Below are 15545 nucleotides of genomic sequence, written 5' to 3'. Positions count from 1 at the left end.
GAGAGGCAGTCTCTGTAATAAGACGAATTAATGAGAGAGGATTTTAAGGAGTTCTCCACAGCAGCACCCTCAGAGAAGTCTCGTGCAATGCAACCATCAGCCTTGCAGGTGGCTATTATGCCAGCTTAACCAGTGAGAGAAGAAATAGCTTGGTCATCATCCTACTCCCTAGGGCGCAGTTTGTTGGGAACTACCACTTTAATACTACTTAGATATTATCTGACCAGGATGAGTTGGTTTTGTTTTTATTTAATATGACAACATCGCTTGACATTTATCTGTACATATGTGTACTTTGTTATTTTGTCTACATTTCTTCAATAAATAATATGGGAAAGGAAAGAGCTTGGTCAGTCAGTTTGTCCAGGGAAGAGTCTGATTAAGAAACTATTGGTAGCTGTGATTTTAGCCTCATGCAACTTTATGTCAAAGATGTAAGACAGGCCTCCAGTGGGAGAAAATAGTTGAAGCTCCATCCAAGAGGAGGTTTTACAAGTACTTCAAAAAGGAGGATATCAGTCTCCCATTTTTGGACAAGATTAATGATCTGGTGTGGGAGGAGTGGAGGAATATGAATCGGAAGCAATCTTTCTATAATATTCTATACATTTTATATCAGCTCAAAGATTCTGTAGTGAAGCTCCTTGATTCTGCTCCTCTGGTCGACGTCTTGTTTAGTCAACTTCTCAGACATGATGATGCAGTGTCATTTAGACATATGCTACATATAAACATTGGCATGAAATTAAAGAAGGTCAACCTAAATTCAGAAGGAACCTGTCATCCAGTAATAGCCCTGACAGCAGTGGTGAAGGCCCTCAATATAAGGGTAGAGAGTGCAATGGTTGTGCGCATTAGGCACATGAAAGCTGTAGGCGACCTCCATCTGGTTCAGGTCACAAGTCTAAAGTGCCAGTTTGTCAAAAGAGAGAATGGCCACAGTGACTTTTCCTCTCTTCCCCTCCCTCCTCCTTTCCGTTCATACAATCCACAGCATCTTAGAACTAGCAGGATCTAACCCCCAATATACATCGCCGGGCTCATAAAAGTGTCTGACCTAGCCGCTTCAGTGACTACAAAGTTACCAGACATTGGGTTATAAATACTTTAGTTCAGGGCTTGAAAAAGCCGCTCACCCGGTTGCCAAATGCGAGGTGAAATTCCTCTGTGGCGAGCAGCGAGCACAGATGAAGCATGGAGCGACTGCACCTGCGCTCCAAGCCTCATTGTGAAGCCGAGTTCCGGTTTACAACGTCCGGTTTCCGGCTTCTGCGGCACCGCCACTGAGGGGACAGGTGCAGGAGAGGTCCGCTCTCCGCTGAGAGGAGACACCCTCTCCACTGCCGCAGGGGACTCGGAGGGACTAGGAGTAAGTACTGTATACAACATGTCATATCACCATAATGGAGTACAAGGGAGCTGGGATATACACTACTCAGTAATGTATATCCCCCTCCCCTGTACTCCATTATAGTGATGTGACGTGTATACAGTAATGTATATCCCCCTCCCCTGTACTCCATTATAGTGATGTGACGTGTATACAGTAATGTATATCCCCCCTCCCCTGTACTCCATTATAGTGATGTGACGTGTATACAGTAATGTATATCCCCCCTCCCCTGTACTCCATTATAGTGATATGACATGTATACAGTAATGTATATCCCCCCCTCCCCTGTACTCCATTATAGTGATATGACATGTATACAGTAATGTATATCCCCCTCCCCTGTACTCCATTATAGTGATATGACGTGTATACAGTAATGTATATCCCCCCTCCCCTGTACTCCATTATAGTGATGTGACGTGTATACAGTAATGTATATCCCCCCCTCCCCTGTACTCCATTATAGTGATATGACGTGTATACAGTAATGTATATCCCCCTCCCCTGTACTCCATTATAGTGATATGACGTGTATACAGTAATGTATATCCCCCTCCCCTGTACTCCATTATAGTGATATGACATGTATACAGTAATGTATATCCCCCCCTCCCCTGTACCCCATTATAGTTATATGACATGTATACAGTAATGTATATCCCCCCCTCCCCTGTACCCCATTATAGTGATATGACGTGTATACAGTAATGTATATCCCCCTCCCCTGTACTCCATTATAGTGATATGACATGTATACAGTAATGTATATCCCCCTCCCCTGTACCCCATTATAGTGATATGACGTGTATACAGTAATGTATATCCCCCCCTCCCCTGTACCCCATTATAGTGATATGACGTGTATACAGTAATGTATATCCCCCCTCCCCTGTACCCCATTATAGTGATATGACGTGTATACAGTAATGTATATCCCCCCTCCCCTGTACCCCATTATAGTGATATGACGTGTATACAGTATGTATATCCCCCTCCCCTGTACTCCATTATAGTGATATGACGTGTATACAGTATGTATATCCCCCTCCCCTGTACTCCATTATAGTGATATGACATGTATACAGTAATGTATATCCCCCCCTCCCCTGTACTCCATTATAGTGATGACATATATACAGCAATGATTACTGTAAGCTTACAAGCAGGCAGGATATTTGTTGCAGAAGAGACATGTAATGTCTCTTCTGTAACAAAATGAACCTCCCTGCCTGCAGCTCAGTTTACCAGCACAGTCTCTGGGTGCATGCGCAGGAGTTATTTCATCCCGTGACAGCCAATCAAGATGACCAAATACTGGAACTGCAAAGAAGATGCTAGCAGCGGTGAGGTATTCCTCATTGACATTTGAGAGGAGGTGAGTATTATAACTTTTATTTTGCTGTAACGCATTTTTGCATTAAAGTATAAATAAAGGCAAAACTTGTTTTTCGTTTTGGATAGAGTGGAGATGGATTAGAACGGCTGTCGGTTTTTATTGATGTCTGTGTCTCCGTTAGGGAGATTCATCCCCTTTTAAATTTCCTGTTTACTATCATCATTTGAAAGTAAAAGAAAATCCCAAATTTTGGGTTGTCACCAGAACAGTAATTGAGGAGAAATCTTCCAATGAGGACACTAGTTCTAGGTGAAAAACAGGGATTCTCTCACTTTGTAAGAATTTCCTCTCTCTTCATGTTTTGGCTATGGGACAGGAAGTGAAGGGAAGTGGCAAAAATGCACTCCATGCGTTTCACCATGTTTTTGCTACACTAGAGTTCAACGGAGAAGCTACTGAAACGCAGCTTCTCCATTGAACTCTATTGTAGCAAAAACATTGCTTTATGCAATGTCAGGGACTTAAAAAAATAGTCCCTGAATATCTCCAAAAACACAGCAGCTCATAAAAGTGTAAATGTGAACATGCCCCATAGGACACCATGTTAAATGGACTGTAGTGTCTTTGCAAAAAGTACTAAAAGGGTATTGGAGTGAGCCAGGCCTTAGTAACAGTAGTTTTCCAGTCAGGCTTCATGAGGTACATAAATGGCCTACACCCATAGCAAGGACATTATTCAACTTGAGGCAGAGCTGCCCTTTGACGCCCCTTCTCAGCATAGGCAGCTTATGGGTAAAGGTGAGCTACCCCTTTAATATCACTGTATGTGCAATATATAAAGGGTGAGACACCAAACTATGACCCCATTCTATAATCATTACAGACGCAGCAAAACTCCTCCCTGCCCCGCCCACAGAGGACCTGAGTGTGAACTGGGTATCCTTCCCTCACCGCTCCACCACAGTCCTCAGCGACCATCCATCTTCTCCGATGCTGTTTCTTTAAATATACCACGCCCCCCGGTTCCCTCACATCCTATCCACCAATCAAAGAGTCCACCGACCAGGAAGCATCTGCGGCACTTTCAATGCAACCGCACACGTGAGGCCCAAGCGGATGCGCGGATTGGCTTTTGCACAAGTGGAGTGTGAAATCCTAGCTAGCTATTGGTTGTGACCGACGTCGGTCAGGATTCAGAGTTCGGCTGCGCTAGGCTGGAGGAGACGCTGCCCTTCTGGAGGGGAGAAGCGGTGAGTGCGGAGGTGGGGTGGCTCGGAGACCGGGAGGTGGAGTGTCAGGGTCATCCTCGGGATGTGGAGCAGCATGACTCCCGCCTCGCAGCCCTAAGGGGGAGATGAAGGAGGCGGTATCCTGATCCATCTCCGGGATTCTGCATGCTGAGTATATTTCCTGTGTTCCCATACACACAGATCGGTGTATGTATCTGCAAGTAGTGAGCAGTGCAGTGTGAGTACACAGCTCTACATTGGACCTACCGCAACTGCTTCCCTGATCTAAACCCAATCACCCAACTCTCCTCCTGCAGGCTGAACCTCCATGTGACTTTTGTTTATGTCACGCGGGATTTGCGCAGCGGTTCTTAAGACGAATTTTTGTTTTTTTTTAAATACATTTTAATGCAAAAAAACACGTGTGTGTGTATATATATATATATATATATATATATATATATATATATAAAACCCAATTTTTGGTAAAAGACAATGTTACACCGAGTAAATAGATATCTAACGTGATGCTTTGCGTGCGCTCATGGAATGGGGACAAGCTACGATACTTAAAAAATGTCCATAGGTGACGCTCTAAAGAGTTACACAGGAGGTCTAGCACTAGAATGATTGCTTTCACTATAACGTGTGGCGCGAACACTGTTTACATATGCATGATCTACGTTTGCTTTTGCACATGAGTACAGAGGGATGGGGGTGCATTAAAAAAAATGTATTTTATAATTCTTACACTGTCCCTTTTATTCTTTTTGTATTATTCATATTAATAGGGACAGTGTAAAAAATTGAAAAAGGATAAATATTTTATATCACTTTTTTACACTGTCCCTATTATTATTATATGTTTAGTTTTTTTTTTTCACTTTTATTCCTATCACAAGAAATGTAAACATCCCTTATGATAGAGATGAAGCACAACAGGTAAGCTCTAACGAGCAGGGCCCTCTGATTCCAATTGTATTGTAACTGTAATGTTTACCTTCATTTTGTAAAGCGCTGCACAAACTGTTGGCGCTATATAAATCCTGTATAATAATAATAAGTCCTCTTTTTATGGAGACATCTGGGGTCTATAAAACCCTACATCATATTATAAACATTAATATGAAAAGATCCTCCTGCGCTTACTGGAGTGCCTATCGTTATAAGCAGCTAACACTCAAACTGATACCATACAGTAAAAATACAAAACACAAAAAAGTAGTGCAGCGCTCAATTGCAGACTAATATCAAATATAAACAAGTGAAATAAAATGCTTACAAATCAAACAGACGCGACACACGACTGGACCAACTGTAGCCAGGATAATAATAATATATATATATATGTGTGACTGTTGACAGTAAACATGCCCCCCCTCACTCCCACTCAATATCGTGATCAGTGAGTGAAATCATTCAGGTGGGTATGTACAATTCATGGATAATGAGTGATGGTGTTCAAATTCATGCGTTGTGCATGATCACACAAAACAAAACTTCCAGTATTGGTGAGTGACACTCCTTCTATAGCTGAATTGCCTCCTCACCTCCACTCTGCGGCCCACTGGGCCAACACACCTTCAAGATCACTCAGGATCTTACGCAGAGTGGAGGTGAGGAGGCAATTCAGCTATAGAAGGAGTGTCACTCACCAATACTGGAAGTTTTGTTTTGTGTGATCATGCACAACGCATGAATTTGAACACCATCACTCATTATCCATGAATTGTACATACCCACCTGAATGATTTCACTCACTGATCACGATATTGAGTGGGAGTGAGGGGGGCATGTTTACTGTTAACAGTCATATATATATATTTAGTATCCTGGCTACAGTTGGTCCAGTCGTATGTCACGTCTGTTTGATTTGTAAGCATTTTATTTCACTTGTTTATATTTGATATTAGTCTGCAATTGAGCGCAGCACTACTTTTTTGTGTTTTGTCACTTATAAACATTGCCCTTCTTTTTATATCTGCCAGAAGTGATGTCACTTCCAGTCTCCTAGACCATAGAGATGACCAGAGACCTTATGGGTTTTTGGCCAGCTCTATGATAGCCCGGCGGCACCACTAGTTTGGATACCATTCTCCCCGATCGAACAGGAGAGCCTGGAGAAAAGCTGGTGGGAGGCAGTATCCCCTCCCGGCACCTGCAAAAGCAATCCAGTGGCTAATCAGCCGCTAGGCATGCTTGTATACAAAAAAGCATTGCTGGCTGAAAAAAAAAAATATTGGGGTTATGGTATACAGCGGCAGCCATAACCCGATATAACTACTTGAAGCCAATCACGTACATGTATGTGATTTGGTGCCAAGTAGTTAAATACCTGATGATCCTGCCATGAAGCTCTATGTCCAGGCACTTCCCATTACAGGGTGACAACGTTTTCCCAATTTTTTTTCTGTGTTGTGACCCTCGCAATTGTTACTAGTAACTGTCATTCAGTTAGGGTTTACAAAATGTGCTGGTGGCATCCTGTAGTGTTTAGAGTCTATTTAAAGGCAAAACGTTTTTTTTTTTAATAGGGTCTGTCACAAGAGGGTTATAACCCCTGTCAATTTTCTGACATCTAAGTCCCATTGGGGTGATCTCCCTTCGCCTCCTGACCCATAGCCAAACAGGAAGTGAGAGAAAATCCCTTCAAAGTAAGAAAATCCTTGGTTGTCGCCATAACTAGTGTCCTCACTGGAAGATTCCGCCTTTACCTGTGTTCTGGGGACAAGCTAAACTTTGGGATTTTCTTTTACTTTCGATGATAAACAGGACAAATAGAGAGGATGATGAAAGTTTGATGACGTAAAGTTTATTAAGCTATGGCATTCACATAAGAGATGAAAAGACTCGCAGTATACAGAGACAAAGATAACGCAGTTGGAAATGTTACTGGATTTTAACTGGCTGCATGAGGTTTTTTTTCCCCTTTTTAACCGCCTCCCGCCCGCCATATAGTAATATGACGGATGCAAGGTGGTTCTCTTGTTCGTTCGGCTCCCGGAGCGTGTGACGATCGGCGGTGCGCTGTGTCCCTAGGACACAGCGGATCACCGATCCACGGAAAGAGTCGAAGATGTCGGCTTGGTCATGTGATCAGTTGTGTCCAATCACAGCTGATCACATGTAAACAGGGAAATGCCGGTTATCTGGATTTCTCTCCCCACAAGCTGTCACGCTGACAGCTCGTGAGGAGAGGAGAGCTGGTAAATCGGCATTCCTCAGAGGGGACATGTACACTGATCATCAGAGCACTGATGATCAGTGTGCCCTGATGATCTGTGTAGCCCCAGCAGCGCCACCTGTCATTGTCCATCAGTGCCAGCTCTCAGTGCTCATCCATGCCACCTGCCAGTGCCACATTTCAGTGCCATATCTATGCCACATATCAGTGCCCATCTGAGCTGCCTTTCAGTGCCAGTCAGTGCAGCCTATCAGTGTGCGTCAGTGCTACCTACCAGTACCTCCTCATCAGTGCAGCCTATCAGTGCCCATCACTGCAGCCTCAGTGCACATCAGTGAAGGAGAAAAATCACTTATTTACAAAATTTTATAACAAAAACTAAGTGGTTTTTGGTTTGTTTAAGAAAATATAAAAAACCCAGAGGTGATTAAAAACCACCAAAATAAAGCTCTGTCACAAAAAATGATAAAATTTCATATGGGTACAGTGTTGCATGACCGTGCAATTGTCATTCAAAGTGCAACAGCGCTGAAAGTGGAAATTGGCCTGGGCAGGAAGGGGGTATAAGTGCCCTGTAGGCTAGTGGTTAAACCTTGTACCATGTGTGATATTTATGAGTTGCCTTGTGCAGAGCCATAGCAAGTGGAGTTGCACATTATTTACACTGATTTTGTGTTTTCGTGATATAATTGTCTGTTATGATGTCCTAAAGTGATAGCATGCATATTTTTTACACTGATTTCATTTTTCATGATATTCTTAAAGTGACAACATATGTATTTAAATTACATGAATGCCCTTGTTGGCCCGGCTACAGATGGAACGATCTTCCTTTCCTGCAACTGCAGGTTGCAGAAAGAAAATCACTCGATTCCCCCATCAACACAGTGTTGATGGGGGAATCCCTCCCGTACATCCATTGTGTTCTTCTGGAGCAGAGAGTCATCCCCACCAGGAGAACACAGTGATTACTGCTAGCTGCTATAATAACCGCTAGCAGTAATCGCATGTAAAATCCGACAGGCGGGTTGTACCTAAGTTAAAAGGAAAAACAAGTATTTTTTTCTGGCAGTTACTGATACATAATGCTTTAGCAATCTAAATTTAATAACCACTTGTCGACCGCCCAAAGTACTTTTACTGCGGGCGGGCGGCCGGCATGCACAGACAAAGTGATGTACCCGTATGCCATTTTGCCTGTACAGACACGGGAGCACTGCGCAGAATGCAGATCACAGTAATCATGTGATTGCTGTGCGATCACATAACAATGCCAACAAAGCTGTTATGTATCAATATGATTCATAATAGCTTTGCTTTGTTTGCTAATGAGCTGTGATTGGCCAACAGCTATCACATGGTACCTGGGCCAATCACAGCACCCTGTACCATGTGATTAGCTGTAGCCAAGCACATATAACTGGTATTCACAGCTTTCATGAACTTAACCCATTCATGACAGTTCAGAGCATTGCTAGTACAAACCCTGATCACCCCCCAGAGTGGTACAATGTTACTGTGGTAACATTGAATTACTCTGATAAAAGTACTTTTTAAAAAAAAAAAAAAAAAATCTTGAATCTTGATTTTTTTTTTTTTTTTTAACATGCTATCACCAACCAGTGTCCTTAATCACCACCACACCAGGCATATCGTGATGCTGTACTGCGCTGGTGACAGTATGTGGGGAAAAAAAAAAAAAAGTATTTTTTCAAAAAATGTGACAAATAATTACAACTTCCAAAAACTTGCCATGTCTCTTACTAAATACCTCAAAGTGTTTAATTTCCAAAAAGGGGTAATTTGGGGGATATTTGTACTGTCTTGGTCTCAAGAAATTAGATTGGCCTTCAGTACATCAGGATCAATTTTCAAATGTATATAAATTAGTTTGTGAACTCTAACTTTCCTACAGATTAAATATACACTTATGAGGGTTTTTTTTTAACCAGACATGTACTGGAATACATTTTGGCCTAAACTGATGACGAAATTCGATTTTTTTTTTTTTTTTTTTTTTTTTCCCCCGGATGTTTTATAACAGAAAATATATTTTTATTTTTTTCAAAATTTTCAGTCTTTTTTTCATTTATATAATAAAAAATAAAAAGCCCAGTGGTGATCAAATACCATCAAAAGAAAGCTCTATTTGTGTGAAAAAAGATACACATTTTGTTTGTATACAGCGTTGCATGACCGTGCAATTGCCAGTTAAAGCAGTGCAGAATAGCAAAAAATGGCCTGGTCATGAGGGAGGTAAAAATCTTTCGGAGCTGAAATGGTTCATTACACCCATTTATATAGCAGTGCCAATTTATGCAGCACTTTGCATACTGTACATTCACATCAGTCCCTGCCCTCAAGGAGCTTGCAATCTTGTGATTTACATTTAATAAATTTATTTTTTCCTTTTTAGGATTTGTTTGGAAAATGGGATCGTTAAATGCACCTAATCCGTGCCAATTGTGTGACCAAGAAATAGGCGAATTAATGTCTGAACTCGATTAAATATTATCCTTGTATCCACATACTGCCTAACTGACCAATATGGCATTCCAGAGAGCTGAGGGCATGTCCATTATCCAAGCCTTGGCTATGACCGTGGCGGAGATCCCTGTGTTCCTGTACACAACCTTTGGACAGGTAAAAGTCTGTGTTTTTTATTGAGTTTTACTGTTTGTCTTGTTTGGAGATAAAGTAACATTTGTATAACCTCAGAATTCCTCCCTACCCAGTAAAGTTCACAATGCCTTATGTCTGTAGGTACGATACAGTGAACAAATCATTAGCTATACAAGACCACATGTATTCTTTATATGGCACACTGTACAAGAGCAGACTAAGCGTCCTTCCACATAGACGTTCAATTTGTCTGTTTTTCATCTGTACATTTTTTGGATAAGTTCTGTGAATGGGAGAACTACAACTACCATCTGCCATTGTGGATGTATGCTTGTAGTTCTCATTGAACTACCAGAGCGCTGATGAGCACTCTGGTAGTTCATCGATCCTTCCTGTCATTTAGTAACTGCCTGCCTATAAGAGGTAGAGGCATACAGGTACACTGACAGTCTGTTGGAGCCTGAGATTGCACCCACAATATGCTGAACATGGGTGGATTCCTTTGCAGGCTTCTAATAAAAAAAAAAAATAGTAATAAATGCCCTTATTATTTTTTTTTACCTGCAAAAACATTTGCATTTAGTGTGTGTTTGTTTTTTTTAAGGTGAACTTTCATGTCTCCTAAGCTACGCTACTACACCCTCTGCTTTCCCAGATGCATACTCTCTTGCCCCTGTCTCTTGGCTTTCAATATACTGTATGTTTGCACTGTTCTTGCACTGCTTCAGTGCCTTAGCTTTCCTGCCCAGAACCTTCCTGTAGAGTCCTATATAAGCATCAAACAACCCTATAGAATGGGGGGGGGGGAAGTGTGCATCTTGGAGGGGGGGTTAAAAATGGGTAAGTGCACACTTTGTGCACTTTTCCTTTTAGATTTTGTAGTCCTAGAATGCAAAGGTGTTTGTTTTGCTATTTTTGTTTTTTGTTTTTGTTTTTTTTTTCCAGTGTATGGTGAATATTTTGGGAGTCTTATATTTTAGTGCACAGGTGTCAAACTGCCCTCCACCTGTTTCCAAACTACAAGTCCCATGAGGCATTGCAAGATTGACAGTTACAAGCATGACTCCCAAAGTAGGGGCATGATGGGACTTGTAGTTTCGCAACAGCTGGAGGGCCACCAGTTTGACACCCCTGCTTTAGTGCATGGTTCACTTTAAGAAATTTGCTAGATTTGTTTTTTAAAAAAAGATGTCTTTTTCAAAAGACTGCATTGTCCAGTTAGCTGAACAGTTCTATTGCCTCTAACCCTTTGATGCATCTGATCCAACAAGTTGCCACACATAAATATACTTTAGCATATGTCTACGCTAGCAGTTATAAATATGTTAATTAGCAAAGGCTTACCATCCATATGATCTGCAAGGTGTACGCTTACAAAGACATTTCTTTCACAACACTGGGTTTCATCATATCATTACAACTTCTAGAATAATCTAGCATAGGAGGACAACTTTAAATAAAAAAAATTCACAGATAGATGGATGGTGCATGGAATCCTATCACAACACCAGCTATTCAATAACTGACTCCCAACATTTGAAATATCAAGACATGAGTATGGCCTACTTTTATCATATCTATGTAAGTACCCATGCTTAAAGCTTGCTGTTAAGAGAATGATTAGTGCTTTTGTACATATTTGTCTTTTATAGTAGTATTAAAAACACTTTTTTTTTTTTTTTTTTTTTTTTTGTTTAAACCATTGACCACAATAAAATAAACATTCTCCAGTAAACTATTTCCTAAAATTCTTACTCCAGCCTTTGCAGTTTCAATGGTTCTGGCTCCTGCTCTCTCAGTGCTGCTTCCCTGAGCTGCTTCTGCTCTTTATAGGAAAGAGTTAGTGTTACTAAACCCACAACAGTAAAATCAGTCTTTATATGCTACTTATACTCACTGTGGAACCTAAGGGGTTAATCCTCTGCATTGTGTAAAAACGCTGTTTGATCCTGACTTCTCTAATCCTCCCCTTCTTCCAGTGTCCCCCTCTTATGTCCTAAGACATATTTGTGTGGAGACGCTCTGCACAAGCTTACTTTAGTGTATATCGCTAGAGAGGGTTGTTTTTTTTTTTTTTTTGTTTTTTTTTTTTTTTGAGTGCATGTGATCAGCACAGGGCCAATTAGCACTGACTAGACGGAGGCCAGGGGTTTTGCATCCTCCTAGAGCAGAAAGAAAACTCCTCCAAGATTAACCAGTGCTCTGCTGGACACTGATAGAAGTCACAAGACTGCTCTAGCTGCTGAAAAGGTATTTAGCAGTTTATATTTACTAAAATAATTGCACTTCCAAGTTGTGTACTGTGGGAGAAAAGATATAATGGATGCAGGGTCCTGGGTTTAGTAACACTTTAAGCCCAGTTTCATATATATGCGTTGCGGTATATCACATGTGATTTGCACAGGAACCGCACCAGATTCCTGTGCAAATCACATGCAATTTGTGTGTGGTGCGAATGGAGCTGTACATTTTGTATGGCTCTAATCGTACCTCACCAAAAAGGTGCAGGACCCTTTTTTTGGTCCGCACTAGAATCGGATTGCATGAGTATTCACACCTATGTGATCCAATTCTGCATTTTGCGGACCGATTTCGGGGTGTTGTTAACATACACACCAGCAGCGGTTCACATGAACGGGGTGCGATTCTGATGCGGTGTAGAATTAGCACGGAAAATGCTGCAAATTCCGCACCACATCAGCGTGAACCCGGGCTCACAGTGGACAGTGTAATCTGCAGTCAGTCTGTTAGCATGGGGAGGATGGAGCAGGGCAGTACCTTGCCATCCTAGGCTATGTGTTTCTATTGACTCACAGAGTGTAGGTGTACACAGCTCTAGCCCTTACATACAGGGGTGGCTCCCTAGGATGTTGCAAGAGAAAGGAGTAACTTGGGCCAGGGATCATGACACCAGCTTAAACTGGGACTGTAGACAAGGCCTAAAAGAGAAATAAGCTGCTTATTCAGTAAGTATTTTCTTCAGCCAGTAGGTAGAGCTCTCTGCTGCTTGTCCCTTTTTGCCTTATATGTTAATAGCCTTTGTTTCTTGACCTTGATAGCTCAAGGTGAAATTTATTAATATCTATATCAAGGCGACTTGATCTTTCTTGTATGGCTTTGAGGCTGTGCATTGCTGTGCCATTCACTTTAAATGGCACCCAAGGCGGTAACTGTAATGGGCAACTCATCCACACCACAGGGCACCATAATGCCAGTGCACTGCATGGTCATGTGCATCTTCCAGTCAGTTAACATGTGTTGGTAGCCCCCTTAAAATGAATGTGCTGCTTAACCACAATACAAATGTGCAAAATAATGTGTTAATACACTTACAGCAATGTACTTTAACCCCCCTGGCGGTATTCCCGAGCGTAGCTCGGGGTAAAGTTTCAGTACCACAAGCGGTAACGCCAAGCTACACTCGGGCTTACCATGCGGCGCTGCTCCGGGATCCCTCGATCACTGACCTTGTTCTGCGCTCCCGCGATGGCCCTCCTTCAGTGTCCCATGTACTGTCCTCCGGCGGATGCCGGCATCTGTCTTCTGGGTTCCGTCCCCTGCGGGTGTCGAGACATACGGAGACAGAATGGCGGGAAATTTGAAAATTACAAAAAGTGACATTCACTAAATACACTAAAATAACATAATAAACATTACTGTATCAAAGCATTTTACATACATTTTGTCCCGAGTGCTTTGTCCTGTGCCCTGCCTGCATTTTTACTGTTCTTTCTGCCTGGAAACTGAGAAACGTCCATGGCGTCCAAAAAGCGTCCCTTTAGGTCAAAAGCGATTTTAGGCCAGCTAGAGAACAGCGATAGTAAACTAGAACCACTTGCAGAATTGAGTGATTTGTGTGGAAATTCGTCATCAGACACTGAAAACGATTTTGTGACTTTGCTCAGAGATGTGTGAACTTGGCGTTATATTTCAAATTTCAGTGTTTTTGGTTTAATTATATTACTGAATTAAAATGTATTATTATATTTTTTATGATTTATTAAATTATAATTTATGATTTCGTGTTCAAATTTTAACATACCCGGGATGTTTACTAGACTCTTGTTCGGACAGATTTTAGTGGGTTATTCCTAAAAATTACAGGCCTATAATAAAAAAAAAAATATTTCCATGCAAAAAAAATGTACCGCTTTGAGCACAGAAATATGGACATAATCAGACCGCTAGGGAGGTTAATAGTCTAAACCAGCCTGATTTTAGCCCTAGCTTTTTTGTTGTGAGGAAAAAATTACATAGTTTGCTTCTTTGATTAAGCAGCTTTCACAGTTCAATGGTTCATATCAGTGCCTCCTCAAAGATCTCACAGTGCAGGTTCACATATATGCGGATTGGATGCGGTTTGAACCGCAACAAATCTGCATGACATGTGAAATAAAATTGCTTCCTTTGGTGCCTGTTCACATATGTCCTGTGTACTGGCAGTGCGGTTTCAGTACGATTTGAAAAAGATTTGTGTCTGATTTCTGAGCAGTGCGTTCTGGTTCAGGAGCAAATTACAAGCTATTTACTTCTATAGGAACTGTTTCCAAACAGCACGTCATCAGCTGTGAACAGGATAAAATCCTGACCTGTCCTGAATCTGATTAGCTGTAAAACCTGAGCTTCAATACACAGCACATGTGTGAACTGGCACTTTGGCTGAAGTTTTAATCAAATTGTGGCCTAAACAAGGAGCTCTGCTGTTACCTTTTGTAGATCATCCACACTGTTCTTGATATTCTTTGTCATTTCTTAAAACTATATATAATAACCTATATAGAACAGTTTAAAAATGAAATAAATAAAATGTTTCCTATTAATGAGTAAAAAAAACATGAGCAGTACTTCTTGCGTGAAGCCCCACATCGAGGGAGATTATCAGTGGTCTTGTATGTCTTCCATTTTCTAATTATTGCTCCCACAGTTGATTTGTTCACACCAAGCTGCTTTCCTATTGCAGATTCAGTCTTCCCAGCCTAGTGCAGGTCTACAATTTTGTTTCTGGTGTCCTTCCACAGCTCTTTGGTCTTCACATTAGTGGAGTTTGGAGTGTGACTGTTTGAGGTTGTGGACAGGTGTCTTTTATACTGATAACAAGTTCTAACAGGTGCCATTGATACAGGTAATGAGTGCAGGACAGAGGAGCCTCTTAAAGAAGAAGGTACAGGTCTGTGAGAGCCAGAAATCTTGTTTGTAGGTGACCAAATACTTATTTCCACCGTAATTTGCAAATAAATTCTTTCCAAATCAGCCAATGTGATTGTCTGGATTTTTTTTTCTCATTTTGTCTCTCATAGTTGAGGTCTACCTATGACGCCATTTACAGGCCTCTCTCATGTTTTTAAGTGGGAGAACTTGCACAATTGGTGGCTGACTAAATACTTTTTTGCCCCATTGTATATGTACCTTTCCTCTTGTTTTATCCCTCTAAACACACACAGTAAGCACCACAAAAATTATTGATCTGGCAGAAATCCAGTGTGCTCCTAACTTTCTGTTTGGGCTGACAACACGGTGCCTGTGCTGCATTTAAACCCCAGCCAGTGTTGTCAACCTTACCTGTTGGACTACAGAACTCCTAGCCCCCCAACCCTCTTTATCCCACTCTACTTGCATACAATGATTTCTTTTCAAGCAAAACAATGCTGCTGGCCTGACTTACAACACACACATTGTATAGAGATAGGCCCTTGAGAGATGGAGTACTGAGGGCATGTCCGTGTCAATAGAACCTGACCTCCCAATAGCCCCTCCAGCAAAAAAAGGCCCGTTAATGATGTC

The 15545-nt window shown here is 41.5% G+C and overlaps 2 protein-coding genes across 12 annotated transcripts in view; one reads left to right on the top strand and one right to left on the bottom strand.

The window, feature by feature from the left end:
• SH3GLB2 (SH3 domain containing GRB2 like, endophilin B2) overlaps window positions 1–3726 on the bottom strand; it is a 130524-nt gene extending 126798 nt beyond the window's left edge. For 4 of the 10 annotated variants that reach the window (XM_089669097.1, XM_089669103.1, XM_089669099.1 and 1 more), the window contains exon 1: window positions 3651–3720. The gene's annotated coding sequence lies outside the window, so the exon portion shown is untranslated. Of the gene's footprint in view, window positions 1–3650 lie in introns of all 10 variants that reach the window. The other 6 variants (XM_089669100.1, XM_089669101.1, XM_089669105.1 and 3 more) reach the window with 4 other exon arrangements.
• Window positions 3727–3915: 189 nt separating this feature from the next.
• Window positions 3916–15545, top strand: part of MIGA2 (mitoguardin 2) — a 54811-nt gene continuing 43181 nt past the window's right edge. Inside the window, exons 1-2 of one of the 2 annotated variants that reach the window (XM_089669089.1) lie at window positions 3916–3979; window positions 9559–9785. In XM_089669089.1, coding sequence (XP_089525215.1) covers window positions 9690–9785 — 96 coding nt within the window. In that variant the 5' untranslated portion in view covers window positions 3916–3979; window positions 9559–9689. The other variant, XM_089669090.1, reaches the window with a different exon arrangement.

The sequence above is a fragment of the Staurois parvus genome, unplaced genomic scaffold (genome assembly GCF_062004578.1).
Source record: "Staurois parvus isolate SC_StPar_1 unplaced genomic scaffold, SC_StPar_1.0 ptg000068l, whole genome shotgun sequence".
Lineage (NCBI taxonomy): Eukaryota > Metazoa > Chordata > Amphibia > Anura > Ranidae > Staurois > Staurois parvus.
The sequence above is the reverse complement of the archived record's forward strand: the minus strand, read 5'-3'. Positions and strand labels throughout refer to the sequence as shown.